General features: G+C 73.3%; 1 protein-coding gene across 11 annotated transcripts in view; it reads right to left on the reverse strand.

The window, feature by feature from the left end:
• Positions 1 to 14000, reverse strand: part of DOCK6 (dedicator of cytokinesis 6) — a 49144-nt gene that overhangs the window by 5530 nt on the left and 29614 nt on the right. For 10 of the 11 annotated variants that reach the window (XM_074980333.1, XM_074980332.1, XM_074980331.1 and 7 more), the window contains 13 exons: positions 13672 to 13841; positions 13180 to 13328; positions 12195 to 12377; positions 10945 to 11071; positions 10530 to 10614; positions 10348 to 10444; positions 9949 to 10083; positions 9405 to 9557; positions 8692 to 8850; positions 8120 to 8220; positions 1189 to 1381; positions 561 to 704; positions 316 to 447 (listed from right to left, as the gene is read on the reverse strand). In XM_074980333.1, the coding sequence (XP_074836434.1) occupies positions 316 to 447; positions 561 to 704; positions 1189 to 1381; positions 8120 to 8220; positions 8692 to 8850; positions 9405 to 9557; positions 9949 to 10083; positions 10348 to 10444; positions 10530 to 10614; positions 10945 to 11071; positions 12195 to 12377; positions 13180 to 13328; positions 13672 to 13841 (1828 nt within the window). Of the gene's footprint in view, positions 1 to 315; positions 448 to 560; positions 705 to 1188; positions 1382 to 8119; positions 8221 to 8691; positions 8851 to 9404; positions 9558 to 9948; positions 10084 to 10347; positions 10445 to 10529; positions 10615 to 10944; positions 11072 to 12194; positions 12378 to 13179; positions 13329 to 13671; positions 13842 to 14000 lie in introns of those variants that run through there. The other variant, XR_012642829.1, reaches the window with a different exon arrangement.

A 14000-nucleotide genomic window follows, 5' to 3' on the forward strand; every position in this document is an offset into this window, starting at 1 on the left:
AGGCTCCCGCCTGCTCTCGGTGGGACGCTGGGGTCTGCTCCCCACACATCACATCTGGCCCCAAGGGGGGGCTTGTACCAAGGGACCAGGCCGTCCCTGCAGGCTCGGGGGTCACCCCACGGTGCAGAGGGGAATCAGAGACAGGAAGGGCTGCCCAAAGGTACAAGCAGCCGGGCAAAGTCAGATGGAGAACCCAGGAGTCCTGGCTCCCAGCCCCCACCCCAATCTACCCACTAGTCTTCCCGCCCCTGCCCGCCCCAGGAGGAACCCAGGCGTCCTGGCTGCGAGTCCCAGGCCCGGCCCGCCGGCGCTCACCTGGCTGCCGAGCCTGCTGAAGGCGTCCTGCAGGTTGCCGTGCAGCACCGCCAGCTTCTGGAAGTCCCGGTGGGCCTCGAGGATGGGGATGAGGAGCTTGTAGACCTCGTTGAGCGCCTCGTACAGCCCGCCCTGCGGGGGTCAGAGGGGCCACAGCCCCCGCCCGGTGAGCACGGGGGCAGGCGCCGCACAGCCCAGGGTCTGCCGGGCCCGGCTGGCTCCGGGCGGCTGCACCGCGCGCTCACCATGGTGAAGAAGGCGGCCGCCTGCTCCAGCAGCCCCACCAGCCCCAGCTGGGTGAAGCACTTCCCTGAGCACATCCCCTCCTCGTCCGGCGCCAGCACATCATCCGAGATCGCCGACTCCTCCAGCACGTTGGACGAGATGCCCTGTGTGGGGAGAGGGGAGAGCCCCCAGGCTGGGGTGGAGCGGAAGGGGGCAGGGGGCAGGACTCCGGGGTTCTCTCCCCAGCACTTGGAGGGCAGTGTGGACTAACTGTTAGAGCTGGGGGGGCCAGGAGCCAGGACTCCTGGGCTGTCTCCCCAGAACTGGGAGGGCAGTGTGGACTAATGGTTAGGGCCGGAGCCAGGACTCCAGGGTTCTCTCCCCAGCACTGGGAGGGGAGCAGAGACTAATGGTTAGAATGGGGGGTCGGGAGCCAGGACTCCGGGGTTCTCTCCCCAGCACTGGGAGGGGAGCAAAGACTAATGGTTAGAGCTGGGGGGTCGGGAGCCAGGACTCCGGGGTTCTCTCCCCAGCACTGGGAGGGGAGCAGAGACTAATGGTTAGAGTGGGGAGTGTGGGGGCCTGGACTCCGGGGCTCTCCCCTGTCCTCCCAGGAGGGGGATGGGGGTTGTTCCAGCCCCCGCTCACCTGGAAGGAGACACAGCCCACGGGCAGGTAGCGGCAGTCCTCCAGCATGCTCAGGTACTCGGCCACCAGCGCCGCAGCGTGCACCATGCACTGGGCCGCCTCGGCGTGGTTCCCCTGTGACGCGTGCTTGGCGGCCATGTTCTGCAGCCAGGTCAGCCGCAAGCCCGGCGAGTTCTGGTAGCCCTTGGCAATCCTGTGAGAGAGGGGAGCTTGGAGCCAGGACACCTGGGTTCTCTCCTCGGCCCTGGGAGGGGCACAGGGACTGGTGGGTTAGAGGGGAGGCTGGAGCCAGGACACCTGGGTTCTCTCCTCGGCCCTGGGAGGGGCACAGGGACTGGTGGGTTAGAGGGGAGGCTGGAGCCAGGACACCTGGGTTCTCTCCTCGGCCCTGGGAGGGGCGTGGGGGCTGGTGGGTTAGAGGGGAGGCTGGAGCCAGGATGCCTGGGTTCTCTCCCCGGCCTTGGGAGCATGAGACAAAGGGGATTTTATTCCCGCATCATGTTGCACGCGAGTGCGTCTGTCCCACAGCGACTTGGCGTGTGCCTCGGTTTCCCTGGGCCCTGCACCAACAGCTATACGACGAGGGGAACTTTGGGTCCGACTCCCACATCCTCACCTGAGCCGGGTGGAGGGCAATCAGGTGAAGCAGAACAAAGGCCAGAGGAGGAGCCTGGCTGGGGCAGGGTCAGAGAGGGGGCGCAGGAGGAGCTCTGGGTCTGGGCCCCTCTCCCCAGGATGGGTGGTACTGGCGGCACCTGGCCTCTGCGCTGACCAGCCTGTTCTGTGCTGTGTCCCTGTCGCCCCGTCTGCTTCCCCGCGTCTGGCTGCGGGGGGGCAGGGCCTGGGGACCCCCCACTCTGGTGACAGTGGGGAGTGGGGGCTAGTGGTTAGAGCAAGGGGCTGGGACCCAGGATTCAGCGGCGAATCCCCAGTGTTCCACAGGGAGGTACCACGTCCGGGGGAAGAGGTATTCCTGCCTGCACAGTGGGGAGTGGGGGTGTGGCCGAAGACACCATAGGGGAAGCGCTGAGGCCGTGGGGGAAGGGCTGGGGCGTGGCAGGGCAGGACGGTCCAGGCTGGGCAGAGGGCTATGGAGGCCCGGGGGTGGCAGGGCCCCGGGGGGGTGGTGTGAGGGGGCGTGGCTGGGCAGGGGGCTACGGAGGCCGGGGGGTGGCGTGAGGGGGCGTGGCTGGGCAGGAGGGGGCGTGGCTGGGCAGGAGGGGGCTACGGAGACCGGGGGTGGTGGTGTGAGGGGGCATGGCTGGGCAGGAGGGGGCTATGGAGGCCGGGGGGGTGGCGTGAGGGGGCGTGGCTGGGCAGGAGGGGGCTATGGAGGCCGGGGAGTGGCGTGAGGGGGCGTGGCTGGGCAGGGGGCTATGGAGGCCGGGGAGTGGCGTGAGGGGGCGTGGCTGGGCAGGGGGCTATGGAGGCTGGGGGGTGGCGTGAGGGGGCGTGGCAGGGCAGGAGGGGGCATGGCTGGGCAGGAGAGGACTATGGAGGCCGGGGGGGTGGCGTGAGGGGGCGTGGCTGGGCAGGAGGGGGCTATGGAGGCCGGGGAGTGGCGTGAGGGGGCGTGGCTGGGCAGGGGGCTATGGAGGCCGGGGGGTGGCGTGAGGGGGCGTGGCTGGGCAGGAGAGGACTATGGAGGCCGGGGGGGTGGCGTGAGGGGGCGTGGCTGGGCAGGGGGCTATGGAGGCCGGGGGGGTGAGGGGGTGTGGCTGGGCAGGGGGCTATGGAGGCCGGGGGGTGGCATGAGGGGGCGTGGCTGGGCAGGGGGCTATGGAGGCCGGGGGGGGTGGTGTGAGGGGGCGTGGCTGGGCAGGGGGCTACGGAGGCCGGGGAGGTGGTGTGAGGGGGCGTGGCTGGGCAGGAGGGGGCTACGGAGACCGGGGGGGGTGGTGTGAGGGGGCGTGGCTGGGCAGGGGGCTATGGAGGCCGGGGGGGTGGCGGGAGGGGGCGTGGCTGGGCAGGAGGGGGCTATGGAGGCCGGGGGGTGGCGTGAGGGGGCGTGGCTGGGCAGGAGGGGGCTATGGAGGCCGGGGGGTGGCGTGAGGGGGCGTGGCTGGGCAGGAGGGGCTATGGAGGCCGGGGGGGTGGCGGGAGGGGGCGTGGCTGGGTGGGAGGGGGCTATGGAGGCCAGGGGGGTGGTGTGAGGGGGCGTGGCTGGGCAGGAGCGGGCTACGGAGACCGGGGGGGGCGTGGTGTGAGGGGGTGTGGCTGGGCAGGAGGGGGCGTGGCTGGGCAGGGGGCTATGGAGGCCGGGGGGGTGGCGTGAGGGGGCGTGGCTGGGCAGGAGGGGGCTATGGAGGCCGGGGGGGTGGCGTGAGGGGGCGTGGCTGGGCAGGAGGGGGCTATGGAGGCCGGGGAGTGGCGTGAGGGGGCGTGGCTGGGCAGGGGGCTATGGAGGCCGGGGAGTGGCGTGAGGGGGCGTGGCTGGGCAGGGGGCTATGGAGGCTGGGGGGTGGCGTGAGGGGGCGTGGCAGGGCAGGAGGGGGCATGGCTGGGCAGGAGAGGACTATGGAGGCTGGGGGGGTGGCGTGAGGGGGCGTGGCTGGGCAGGAGGGGGCTATGGAGGCCGGGGAGTGGCGTGAGGGGGCGTGGCTGGGCAGGGGGCTATGGAGGCCGGGGGGTGGCGTGAGGGGGCGTGGCTGGGCAGGAGAGGACTATGGAGGCCGGGGGGGTGGCGTGAGGGGGCGTGGCTGGGCAGGGGGCTATGGAGGCCGGGGGGGTGAGGGGGTGTGGCTGGGCAGGGGGCTATGGAGGCCGGGGGGTGGCGTGAGGGGGCGTGGCTGGGCAGGGGGCTATGGAGGCCGGGGGGGGTGGTGTGAGGGGGCGTGGCTGGGCAGGGGGCTACGGAGGCCGGGGAGGTGGTGTGAGGGGGCGTGGCTGGGCAGGAGGGGGCTACGGAGACCGGGGGGGGTGGTGTGAGGGGGCGTGGCTGGGCAGGGGGCTATGGAGGCCGGGGGGGTGGCGGGAGGGGGCGTGGCTGGGCAGGAGGGGGCTATGGAGGCCGGGGGGTGGCGTGAGGGGGCGTGGCTGGGCAGGAGGGGGCTATGGAGGCTGGGGGGTGGCGTGAGGGGGCGTGGCTGGGCAGGAGGGGCTATGGAGGCCGGGGGGGTGGCGGGAGGGGGCGTGGCTGGGTGGGAGGGGGCTATGGAGGCCAGGGGGGTGGTGTGAGGGGGCGTGGCTGGGCAGGAGGGGGTGGCGGGAGGGGGCGTGGCTGGGTGGGAGGGGGCTATGGAGGCCAGGGGGGTGGTGTGAGGGGGCGTGGCTGGGCAGGAGCGGGCTACGGAGACCGGGGGGGGCGTGGTGTGAGGGGGTGTGGCTGGGCAGGAGGGGGCGTGGCTGGGCAGGGGGCTATGGAGGCTGGGGGGGTGGCGGGAGGGGGGGGCGTGGCTGGGCAGGAGGGGGCGGCGTGAGGGAGCGTGGCTGGGCAGGAGGGGACTATGGAGGCCGGGGGGTGGCGTGAGGGGGCATGGCTGGGCAGGAGGGGGCTATGGAGGCCGGGGGGGTGGCGTGAGGGGGCGTGGCTGGGCAGGGGGCTATGGAGGCCGGGGGGTGGCGTGAGGGGGCGTGGCTGGGCAGGAGGGGGCTATGGAGGCCGGGGGGGTGGCGGGAGGGGGCGTGGCTGGGCAGGAGGGGGCTATGGAGGCCGGGGGCTGGCATGAGGGGGCGTGGCTGGGCAGGGGGCTATGGAGGCCGGGGGGTGGTGTGAGGGGGCGTGGCTGGGCAGGGGGCTATGGAGGCCGGGGGGTGGCGTGAGGGGGCGTGGCTGGGCAGGAGGGGGCTATGGAGGCCGGGGGGTGGCATGAGGGGGCGTGGCTGGGCAGGAGGGGGCTATGGAGGCCGGGGGGGGGTGAGGGGGCGTGGCTGGGCAGGGGGCTATGGAGGCCGGGGGGTGGCATGAGGGGGCGTGGCTGGGCAGGGGGCTATGGAGGCCGGGGGGGTGGCGTGAGGGGGCGTGGCTGGGCAGGGGGCTATGGAGGCCGGGGGGGGTGGTGTGAGGGGGCGTGGCTGGGCAGGAGGGGGCTACGGAGACCGGGGGGGGTGGTGTGAGGGGGCGTGGCTGGGCAGGGGGCTATGGAGGCCGGGGGGGTGGCGGGAGGGGGCGTGGCTGGGCAGGAGGGGGCTATGGAGGCCGGGGGGTGGCGTGAGGGGGCGTGGCTGGGCAGGGGGCTATGGAGGCCGGGGGGTGGCGTGAGGGGGCGTGGCTGGGCAGGAGGGGGCTATGGAGGCCGGGGGGTGGCATGAGGGGGCGTGGCTGGGCAGGAGGGGGCTATGGAGGCCGGGGGGGGTGAGGGGGCGTGGCTGGGCAGGGGGCTATGGAGGCCGGGGTGTGGCATGAGGGGGCGTGGCTGGGCAGGGGGCTATGGAGGCCGGGGGGGTGGCGTGAGGGGGCGTGGCTGGGCAGGGGGCTATGGAGGCCGGGGGGGGTGGTGTGAGGGGGCGTGGCTGGGCAGGAGGGGGCTACGGAGACCGGGGGGGGGTGGTGTGAGGGGGCGTGGCTGGGCAGGGGGCTATGGAGGCCGGGGGGGTGGCGGGAGGGGGCGTGGCTGGGCAGGAGGGGGCTATGGAGGCCGGGGGGTGGCGTGAGGGGGCGTGGCTGGGCAGGAGGAGGCTATGGAGACCGGGGGGTGGCGTGAGGGGGCGTGGCTGGGCAGGAGGGGCTATGGAGGCCGGGGGGGTGGCGGGAGGGGGCGTGGCTGGGTGGGAGGGGGCTATGGAGGCCAGGGGGGTGGTGTGAGGGGGCGTGGCTGGGCAGGAGGGGGTGGCGTGAGGGGGCGTGGCTGGGCAGGAGGGGCTATGGAGGCCGGGGGGGTGGCGTGAGGGGGCGTGGCTGGGTGGGAGGGGGCTATGGAGGCCAGGGGGGTGGTGTGAGGGGGCGTGGCTAGGCAGGAGCGGGCTACGGAGACCGGGGGGGGGGGGGTGTGAGGGGGCGTGGCTGGGCAGGAGGGGGCGTGGCTGGGCAGGGGGCTATGGAGGCTGGGGGGGTGGCGGGAGGGGGGGGCGTGGCTGGGCAGGAGGGGGCGGCGTGAGGGAGCGTGGCTGGGCAGGAGGGGACTATGGAGGCCGGGGGGTGGCGTGAGGGGGCATGGTTGGGCAGGAGGGGGCTATGGAGGCCGGGGGGGTGGCGTGAGGGGGCGTGGCTGGGCAGGGGGCTATGGAGGCCGGGGGGTGGCGTGAGGGGGCGTGGCTGGGCAGGAGGGGGCTATGGAGGCCGGGGGGGTGGCGGGAGGGGGCGTGGCTGGGCAGGAGGGGGCTATGGAGGCCGGGGGGTGGCGTGAGGGGGCGTGGCTGGGCAGGGGGCTATGGAGGCCGGGGGGTGGCGTGAGGGGGCGTGGCTGGGCAGGGGGCTATGGAGGCCGGGGGGTGGCGTGAGGGGGCGTGGCTGGGCAGGAGGGGGCTATGGAGGCCGGGGGGTGGCATGAAGGGGCGTGGCTGGGCAGGAGGGGGCTATGGAGGCCGGGGGGGTTGAGGGGGCGTGGCTGGGCAGGGGGCTATGGAGGCCGGGGTGTGGCGTGAGAGGGCGTGGCTGGGCAGGGGGCTATGGAGGCCGGGGGGTGGCATGAGGGGGCGTGGCTGGGCAGGGGGCTATGGAGGCCGGGGGGTGGCGTGAGGGGGCGTGGCTGGGCAGGAGGGGGCTATGGAGGCCGGGGGGTGGCATGAGGGGGCGTGGCTGGGCAGGAGGGGGCTATGGAGGCCGGGGGGGGGGTGAGGGGGCGTGGCTGGGCAGGTGGCTATGGAGGCCGGGGGGGTGGCGTGAGGGGGTGTGGCTGGGCAGGGGGCTATGGAGGCCGGGGGGGTGGCGTGAGGGGGTGTGGCTGGGCAGGGGGCTATGGAGGCCGGGGGGTGGCATGAGGGGGCGTGGCTGGGCAGGAGGGGGCTATGGAGGCCGGGGGGGGGGTGAGGGGGCGTGGCTGGGCAGGTGGCTATGGAGGCCGGGGGGGTGGCGTGAGGGGGTGTGGCTGGGCAGGTGGCTATGGAGGCCGGGGGGGTGGCATGAGGGGGCGTGGCTGGGCAGGAGGGGGCTATGGAGGCTGGGGGGGCGTGAGAGGACGTGGCTGGGCAGGGGGCTATGGAGGCCGGGGGTGGCATGAGGGGGCGTGGCTGGGCAGGAGGGGGCTATGGAGGCCGGGGGGGGGTGAGGGGGCGTGGCTGGGCAGGGGGCTATGGAGGCCGGGGGGTGGCGTGAGGGGGCGTGGCTGGGCAGGAGGGGGCTATGGAGGCCGGGGGGGTGGCGGGAGGGGGCGTGGCTGGGCAGGAGGGGGCTATGGAGGCCGGGGGGTGGCGTGAGGGGGCGTGGCTGGGCAGGGGGCTATGGAGGCCAGGGGGTGGCGTGAGGGGGCGTGGCTGGGCAGGAGGGGGCTATGGAGGCCGGGGGGGGGTGAGGGGGCGTGGCTGGGCAGGGGGCTATGGAGGCCGGGGGGGGGGGTGAGGGGGCGTGGCTGGGCAGGTGGCTATGGAGGCCGGGGGGGTGGCGTGAGGGGGTGTGGCTGGGCAGGGGGCTATGGAGGCCGGGGGGTGGCGTGAGGGGGCGTGGCTGGGCAGGAGGGGGCTATGGAGGCCGGGGGGTGGCATGAGGGGGCGTGGCTGGGCAGGAGGGGGCTATGGAGGCCGGGGGGGGGTGAGGGGGCGTGGCTGGGCAGGTGGCTATGGAGGCCGGGGTGTGGCGTGAGAGGGCGTGGCTGGGCAGGGGGCTATGGAGGCCGGGGGGTGGCGTGAGGGGGCGTGGCTGGGCAGGAGGGGGCTATGGAGGCCGGGGGGGGTGAGGGGGCGTGGCTGGGCAGGGGGCTATGGAGGCCGGGGGGTGGCGTGAGGGGGCGTGGCTGGGCAGGGGGCTATGGAGGCCGGGGGGTGGCGTGAGGGGGCGTGGCTGGGCAGGAGGGGGCGTGGCTGGGCAGTGGCAGGGCAGGAGCAGTCCGGGTCCCACCTGTACATCAAGTCTATCAGCATCTCCGGGTCCTCCTGATGCTCCTTCATCTTGACGGTGTCGGTGAGGATCATGTGCAGGTTGAAGACGAGATCCTGCACCTGGGGGAGTGACGGGGGGCTCAGACACCCCCCAGCACCTTGCCAGGAACGTGGCTGCGCCGGGACCCCGGCAGCGCCACCCACACGCCAGCCTGTCCCCGCAGGCCCCAGAGCCCCGCCTGCCACATGCCCAGAGCCCAGTCCACTCCAGGCGCAGCTGCTCGGGGGGGGCAGGACGGTGTCCCCCCAAACCAGGGCAGGTCCCACCCACCCCGATCAGTAATGGTGCCAAGCTGCAAGGTCTCCCCCCACCACTTGGCAAAGCCACCCCCATACCCACTGGGCAAAGGCCCCCCCCACCAGGAAGGCCCCCGTCCTCCCCTCAGCAAAGGGCCCTGTACCTGCTCGGCGAAGGGGACCCGCCCCCCTGGAAAGGCCCCGTACCTGCTTGGCGAAGGGGCCCCGCCCCCCCGGCAGGGCCCTGTACCTGCTCGGCGAAGGGGCCCCATCCCCCCTGGAAAGGCCCCGTACCTGCTCGGTGAAGGGGCTGTCCCGCAGGCCGGCGTCCTCCTCGGCGTAGGTGAGGATGGTTTTCAGGGAGCGCCGGAGGTGCTCGGCGCTGCACCCGGGCGAGGTGCCCACCAGCGACGACAGCGACATGGTGATCTGCATCTTCACCCGGGCAAAGTTCTGTGGGGGAGCGGGGTGAGCCCAGGAGCCCGCAGCGCCCCACCCCCGGCCCGGCTCGGGATCTCGCCGGCTGGCTGTGCCCGAGTTCCCCGCCATGGGGCTGAGCAGGCAGCCAGGTCAGGAGTGGGGGGGCCTGGAGCCTCCAAGGACCAACGACCGCCCCCACTGCTCTGCCCCAGCCAGGGGAGGCAGCCCTGCCTGGCGGGGGGTGGCGCTTAGCTACAGGATCGGGGGGCTGTGCCCAGCTGGGGGGGGCAGAGGCATGGAGGGTCATTCCCAGCTAAGGGGAAGGGTCAGGTGGCGGCTGTGCTGTGCGGGGGCCGTGCCCAGGAGGGGGGCTGAGGTCGGGGGGGCTGTGCCCAGCAGTGGGGGCTGAGGCGGGGGGCCCTGCCCAGCTGGGGGCTGAGGTCGGGGGGCTGTGCCCCATGGGAGGGCTGGTGGGGGCCCTGCCCAGCTGGGGGCTGAGGTCGGGGGGCTGTGCCCCATGGCGGGGCTGGGGGAGGCCCTGCCCAGCACGGGCCGGAGGGGGCGGAGGGGGGGGGCCGTGTGCTCACGTTGCCGAGGGCGAAGTTCTGGCACATGAGGGCGTAGAGCGAGGCGCTGGCGTGGGCGCGGACGGCGGGCACGCGGCTGCTGCAGTGGCGCAGGAGCTGCAGGCAGAGGTCGGCGCACAGCTCCGTGTCCTCCTCGAAGAGCAGCTCCGGGAACTGTGCCGGGTGGGGAGGGGTTAGAGCTGCACCCGGACACCTGGGTCCCCTCCCAGGGCTGCCTGGGCAGGGTGATCCAGCAGGTGCAGTCGGGGGTGGGGAGCCGGGCGCCAGGACGCCTGCGTTCCCCCTCGACGCTGGCAGGGCAGCGGGGCGCCAGGACGCCTGGGTTCCCCCTCGACGCTGGCAGGGCAGCGGGGCGCCAGGACGCCTGGGTTCTTGCCTTGCCTGCGGGTGGGAGACGGGGCGGGGGGCTTCCTGGTGGCACAGGAATGGGGCGCCACCAGAGACAGCCCAGCCCAGCCCAGCCGCCCCCAGAGCTCCGATCAGGGCCCTTCTCCCTGGGGTGCAGGGGCCCAGCTCCCCCCGGTCTCTGGCGCTAGGGGCTCACCTTGCTCACCAGCGCCCTCTGGGAGGCGAAGCAGCGCTGCAGGAAGAGGGCGCTGGGAGTACGGCCCATGCCATGCAGCAGCACCCGCAGCACCCCGTCCAGCACGCTCTCCTTGGCCTCCGCCAGCAGCACCGTCTGCGGGGACACGGCCGTGAGGGCAGGGGGCCAGGGCCTGCAGCGCAGCGCAGCCCCCAGGAGCTTGGCCCCAGCGAGCATGGGGTGGGCGCCCGATGGCCGGAGCCAGGACGCCTGGGTTCCATCCCGGCTGGGGGTGGGGGGGGCCGGGCGCCAGGACGCCTGGGTTCCATCCCGGCTGGGGGAGGGGATGGGAGGGCTGGGCCCGCAGCTGGCGCTGACAGGGCAGGACACTGGGAGGGGGTGATCCCGCCTTGCCCCCACCTGGACGATGATCTCCAGCGTGTCCAGCACCACCAGGTTGGCTTCAGTCGCCAGGTTCCCCTCCAGCAGCAACTCCTGCTCCACCTCCTCCCGGCTCCTGTGGACACAGCCAGCGCAGGGGGCTCAGAGCCCCCAGCCTCTGTCCTCCCGCTCCCCCCAGCCCGGCCCAGCCCCACACGCACTTGTCCACCTTGTCGGAGTTGGGGCGCCAATGGGTGAGGCTCTTCCGCCAGCGAACGCTCTCCTGGCCCCCCAGGGGGCTGCGCTCTGCAGGACGGAGGAGGGGAATCAGGAGCCGCCGGCCCCCCAGGGGCATGGGGACGTGCAGCCCCCAGCTCTGCAGCCCCCCCACCCTAAGCCTCCTGGCCCCCCGCCCAGGGAAAGTGAGGGAGGAAGAGTGCAAGCAGCTGAAGGAGGGGAATGGAGTGAGGGGGGGAGGGGAGGGGCGGGGCCTGGGGGAGGGGGCGGGGCCTGGGGACACAATGAGCCAGGTGGTGACCCGATCTGAGCCCCCCCCGAGGCGGCGGCGCTGTGGCTCTTGCGCAGGGAGGGGTTGAGGTGTTTGGGGGTGTCGGCCCCTCCCCCCGCCCGGCTCACCCCTGCTGCGCCGCACCATGTCCTGGCGTGCCCCCACAGTGCCCAGGATGGCCTCCTCCAGGCGCGCCTTCATGTCCAGCGACTTCCGGAAGGCCAGGCTGCTGCTGGGCTCAAAGGCCTTCCTGCCCTGGGGGGAGACGGGGCTGGGCACGGGGCTGGGGGCTCCCTGGGAGTCGGCCCCCGCCCCCAGCGGGGAAGAGTGGAGCCCCTGGGGGGTCTCCTGGCTGGGGCACAGACCCTGCCTGTGGGCGGCCCAGATGCTCAAGGCTGAGTTGGGGGACCAGGTCCCGGATCCATCCCCCATGCCCCCTGGGTTCCTGCCCCAAAATCTGCCCCCCCGTGTCCCTGTCCCAGACCTGCCCCCACGCCCGCTGGGTCCCTGCCCCACAGATCTGCCCCCCTGCCACAGGGTCCCCCCCCAGGTCCCTGTCGCAGACCTGCCCCCACACCAGCTGGGTCCCTGCCCCAAAGTCTGCCCCCCATGGCCACCGGGTCCCTGTCCCAGACCTGCCCCCACGCCCGCTGGGTCCCTGCCCCACAGATCTGCCCCCCTGCCACAGGGTCCCCCCCCAGGTCCCTGTCGCAGACCTGCCCCCACACCAGCTGGGTCCCTGCCCCAAAGTCTGCCCCCCATGGCCACCGGGTCCCTGTCCCAGACCTGCCCCCACGCCCACTGGGTCCCTGTCCCACAGATCTGCCCCCTATGGCCACTGGGTCCCCCCCCACTGGGTCCCTGCCCCACAGATCTGCCCCCCATGGCCACCGGGTCCCTGTCCCAGACCTGCCCCCACACCAGCTGGGTCCCTGCCCCAAAGTCTGCCCCCCATGGCCACCGGGTCCCTGTCCCAGACCTGTGCCCACGCCCACTGGGTCCCTGCCCCACAGATCTGCCCCCTATGGCCACTGGGTCCCCCCCCACTGGGTCCCTGCCCCACAGATCTGCCCCCTATGGCCACTGGGTCCCCCCCCACTGGGTCCCTGCCCCACAGATCTGCCCCCTATGGCCACTGGGTCCCCCCCCACTGGGTCCCTGCCCCACAGATCTGCCCCCTATGGCCACTGGGTCCCCCCCCACTGGGTCCCTGCCCCACAGATCTGCCCCCCATGGCCACTGGGTCCCTGCCCATAGATAACCTCCCTCCACCATGTCCCTGCTCCAGACCTGCCCCCCCGCCCCCAGAGCCGACCCCCCCCCCAGCCTGCTTGAACTCTGCCCCCGCCTGCTGGGTCCCCCAGCCCCGGCCCCCCACCTTGTACTCGAAGCCAGCCACGCAGAGGTAGAGCAGGTCCAGGAAGTGGGCGAGGTGCAGTGGGGGGAGCTGCGCGAACCAGCCCTGCAGGGCCCCCACCTCGGCATTCTTCAGCACCCACAGCAGGCAGGCCAGCAGGGTGCGGGTGGCCTCGGCCGAGAGCGCGCTGGGTGGGCGGGGGGGCTGCGGGGGGGAGACGGCTCAGCGCCGGCCGGTGAGGGACCCAGCGACCCACCAGCAGCTTCCCGCTTCCCAGCCTGTTCGGCCCCCACATTCAGCCGGAAGCCGCCGGCCCCCTCCACCTGGGGGCACTCAGCTGTCAGCAGCCCAGCCCCACCGAGACAATCTCCCACCTCTGGCAGGGGTAGCGGGGCCTAGCAGTTAGAGTGGCAGGTGGGACGCCGGGGTCTCTCCACACAGGGCTCGGGGAGGCAGGTGGGATCTCCAGGAAAGGGGCAGCCTGTCTGCAGCCCCTGGGGCTGCTCCGATGCCCTGGGTGGCTCTAGGCCGCTGTGACGAAGGGGGTGGGGGGGTTTCAATCCCGGGTTAGGTCGCGTGCGTTCCCCGCCGTCCCACAGGAACCCAAGGTGGGAGCCTCAGCCCCAGCGCCTAGTGGGGAGAGGAGCATCGGTGGGATGGTTTCTCACAGGTAGGCCAGGTCCTCCCGGCTCTTTGTAACCATGGCAACCAGGTGACCCCCCCCCCCCACTTCCTTCCCTGGGGAACAGGACAGAGGCGGCAGAGGGGCCTGGCTGGTTGAATGACACCCAGGCGCTGGGGTGGGGCAGTCTGGTCTGGCCAGAGAGGGGGGAAGGGGGCCAGGGCCCAGCTCGGGGACCCCTCTCCCCAGGATGGGTGGTACTGGTGGCTTCTGGGCCCTGTGCTGACCAGTCTGTTCTGCGCTGTGTCCCTGTCGCCCCCTAACCCGCCTGTTCCCCCCACGGAGTGAGAGCCGTGTCTGGCCCGGGGATGCCCCGGTACTCACCCCTGCAGGCGTGGGGAAGGGGCTGGCCCGGTGGGCGTGAGGCAGGGAAGAGCCGGCGATGGCCATGGCCACCGACTGGCTGATGGTGCTGGGGTCTTCCCCGTCGTCCCCGGGTCCGGCGACCAGGCGCCCACGCGGGCTGTGGTGCTCTGGGGGGAGAGAGCGCAGGGCTGGGGCACGCGGGGCACCCGCCGGCCGAGAGGCCCCCCAGAGATCAGGGAGGGGCTGGGAGCTGGGCCGGGCAACTGGCGCTGAGCTCGGACGCCTGGGTTCACGCCCCAGGCTTGGGAGCGGGTGGGGTCTGGAGGATAAAGTGGGGCTGGCTGGGAGTCAGGAAGCCAAGATTCAATCCCCAGAGCTGGGAGGGGAGTGGGACCGAGTGGGTAGAGAGGGAGGGGGCTGGGAGCGGAAAAGGGTCTGGTGGATAGTGTTGGGGGGGCGGGGGCTGCATGCCAGCGGGGGAGGGGAAGAGGGGGGCGAGCCCCCGCTGACCGTTGAAGTCGTAGAGCTGCGGCAGGGCGTCGGTGACGAGGGCGAGGAGCGGCAGGTAGAGCTGGGCCACGTAGGCGCGGGCGCTGGGGGCGGCGTAGCGGGCGTCGGCGTCGTGGCTGCGCAGCAGGTTGTGCAGGGTGCCGATGGCCTTCTTGTGCACAGAGAAGACGCTGCAGGAAGAAGCTGTGTGAGAGGGGACCTGGGAGGGAGATGCCCCCCCCCAACCACTGCACCCCACTGCCCTCCCCGAGCCAGGAGAGAACTCAGGAGTCCGGCTCCCAGCCCCCCCCGCGCTCTAACCACTGCACCCCACTGCCCTCCCCGAGCTG

Source organism: Carettochelys insculpta, chromosome 29, assembly GCF_033958435.1.
Source record: "Carettochelys insculpta isolate YL-2023 chromosome 29, ASM3395843v1, whole genome shotgun sequence".
Classification (NCBI taxonomy): domain Eukaryota; kingdom Metazoa; phylum Chordata; order Testudines; family Carettochelyidae; genus Carettochelys; species Carettochelys insculpta.